The following is a 2,597-nucleotide window of genomic DNA, read 5'->3' on the forward strand; positions in this document are numbered from 1 at the left end:
GATGCAGGAGCCGGGTACCCACCGGTGCTCCCTTACCCGTCAGGATGCCATTCTTCTCCAGCGGCTCCTGCCAGCTGACCTTCAGGGACGTGTCCAGGATGTCACTGAAGCTGAGATGTCCCACGGGGCCAGGCACTGCCCAAAGACACCCAAAGCTCAGCGCGGAGACACACGGGAGCCCTCAGCACCCATGGGACCCCCTCAAGAAGCGGGCATGGAGGGGACTCCCATCGGATGGGGCTTCCTGGGGCTTGGTGGCATCCCATTTCCATGTCTCCCCCACCCCATCCCAGGGCTGCTTCCACCCTCCCCCCCGGTAGCTGCCGGTGGGTCCATCCACGCAGAGCCTCCCCGTACCGTCCTCGTGGGTGCGCACCAGCTGGGGGGGGCTGCGCGGGCCGTCCCCCGGGGTGGTGAAGCACAGCACCGAGGTGAAGTACTCGGCGAATTTCCGCAGCCCCGCCACGTAGCCCACGTGGACGCTGTCCTGGAAGTTGGGCCGCACCGTCACCACCGTGGCCTCCTCCTCGTGCTCCGGCTCCCAGGCGATGAGCTGCGGGGAGAAGGACCCCCCCAATGGTACCCATGTCCCCACCGTGCACATCTGTACCCCACAAACACCATCCTCCGGGCACCTCCAGCCTCCTCGTTATTTATTTCAGCATTGATTAAATATCAATTAAGGGTGCAGGGAACACTTGATGCCTCCATCATGGCGTGTTTACCCGCACGAGCCGACACGGAGCACGCGCTCTGTGATTAACTCCCATTGATAACGGCGCGTAATCACCCGCTCGCCTCCATTTAGGAGGGATGTTTGGGCATTTAATTGGTATTGTGCAAGATAGCCCGTAGCACAACTTAATTAAATACTAATTAGGCCCTAAAAATACTAATCAAAAATACTAAGTGGCATTTAATAAGAACGTTAAATATCCTACTTGCTCCGGTTATCTCATTCAGCGGCAATTAAATTCCTGAACTTCTTTTGAGTGGATTAAGAAACAAGTTTAATGTTTCAATTCAATGTAATTAATGTAAATTTGAATTAATTGCAATTTGGAATTAATTACAGAGCATGGGAGACTCCGAGCCCATGCAAGTGTTAAATCTCAGTAAATATTATTTTAACAGGCCGGAACCAATTAAAAGCTGGGGTTTCGGCGAGGAGGAGTCGAGCCAGTTTGTGACGGTCGCCTGAGGAGCGTGTCCCCCTCTGCCCCAGGGTGACCCATTTTTGGGGACACCTGCAGGAATCCCCCCTCACCTTGTAGCCCTGGTTGATGCCGTTGATGAACTGGGGGCTGGGGGGGTTCCAAGTGAAGCGGATGGTGGTGGAGTTGGTGGCCTCAGTCTGCACGTTCCCCGGGGGCACCGTGGGGACTGCGGGGACAAAGGGACGGCTCACAGCAGCTCCAGGTCCACAAGGTCCCCTTCCACCATCCAGGTGCCAGCCCCCCGGGACCCTGGACACCCAGGGTGATGCCTCAAGATGCCTCTCTCTGGGCCAGCCCTACTCAGCTCTGCAGCCCCTGCTCATCCTCCCCGGTAGGTCCAACTCCCCATGGGACCCCCAAACCCGTTCCCCTGTCTCTGCTGGGGTAGAAGCCAAGCCCCTGCCCATTCCTGCCTGTCCCTGCCTACCTCCCTGCAGCGTCCACTCGGTCACCTTCATGCTGTACACCCCCAGGCCGGCACTGTTGTACGCCGCCACCTCGATCTCGTAGTTGGTCCAGATGATGAGGTCCTCCAGGAGCAGGTTGTTGACGTCGGCGTTGGTGATGTTCTTGAACTGGTAGCCCACGGGTAGCCCAGCCAGGCAGTACCTGGGGACCAGGGGACATCAGAGCTTCCTGGGACACTGGGGATGGGACACCCACGCTCCCCCACCGGCACCTACCGGATGATGTAGCCCTTGAGGACACCATTCTGGTGGCTCTCGGGGGGTGGCTGCCACTGGATCATGATGGACTGGTTGGTGCGGCCGCTGGCGATGACATTCTGGGGGGGAGCGGAGGGGGGCTCCTCGGGCAGGGACACCCTGTGAGGGGACGAGACTGGGTGAGCACCCAGGCCCACCAGCCCCTCCGGGACCCCTGGCCATCACTCACCTCTCCGTGTCCTTGCTGAACTGTCCCCTGCCCACGTCGTTCACGGCGCAGAGGCGGAACTGGTAGGAGCGAGCGGGGACCAAGCCCCGCACCACCACAGACGTCAACTCGGGGTCCACGCTGGCCAGCAGCACGGTCCAGGGCGCATCTGGGTGGGGGGGAGAAGCAGGGGGGGGCAGCAGGGTGGAGGACCCTGACCTGAAGGACACCAGGGTCCCCTGCCCAGCTAACGAGTCCCACCATCCCCACAGCATCCCTTGCCCACTGCCCTGGGGTGATGCTGGAGCCCAGAGTTCACCCGGAGCCAGCGGTGCTGGGGGGGTGGGAGCAGCCCCTTACTGTTCTCGGAGACCTCCACGACGTAGCGGAGCAGGGGGCTGTTGCCATCGAAGGGCTTGGCCCAGGTGAGGTTGATGGCCCGTTTCTCCAGGGGGCTGAGGGAAGCCACGGGGCTCTCGGGGGCGTGGGGGAGCTGCCTGGACGGGG

The 2,597-nt window shown here is 60.7% G+C and overlaps 1 protein-coding gene across 1 annotated transcript in view; it reads right to left on the reverse strand.

Moving 5' to 3' along the window:
- Positions 1–2,597, reverse strand: part of SDK2 (sidekick cell adhesion molecule 2) — a 175,270-nt gene that overhangs the window by 15,238 nt on the left and 157,435 nt on the right. The window contains exons 19-20 of the mRNA XM_014956580.1: positions 358–553; positions 37–135 (exon numbers count right to left, since the gene is read on the reverse strand). Coding sequence (XP_014812066.1) covers positions 37–135; positions 358–553 — 295 coding nt within the window. The remainder of the gene's footprint in view (positions 1–36; positions 136–357; positions 554–2,597) is intronic.

The sequence above is a fragment of the Calidris pugnax genome, unplaced genomic scaffold (genome assembly GCF_001431845.1).
Source record: "Calidris pugnax isolate Ruff unplaced genomic scaffold, ASM143184v1 scaffold312, whole genome shotgun sequence".
In the NCBI taxonomy this organism is placed as follows: domain Eukaryota; kingdom Metazoa; phylum Chordata; class Aves; order Charadriiformes; family Scolopacidae; genus Calidris; species Calidris pugnax.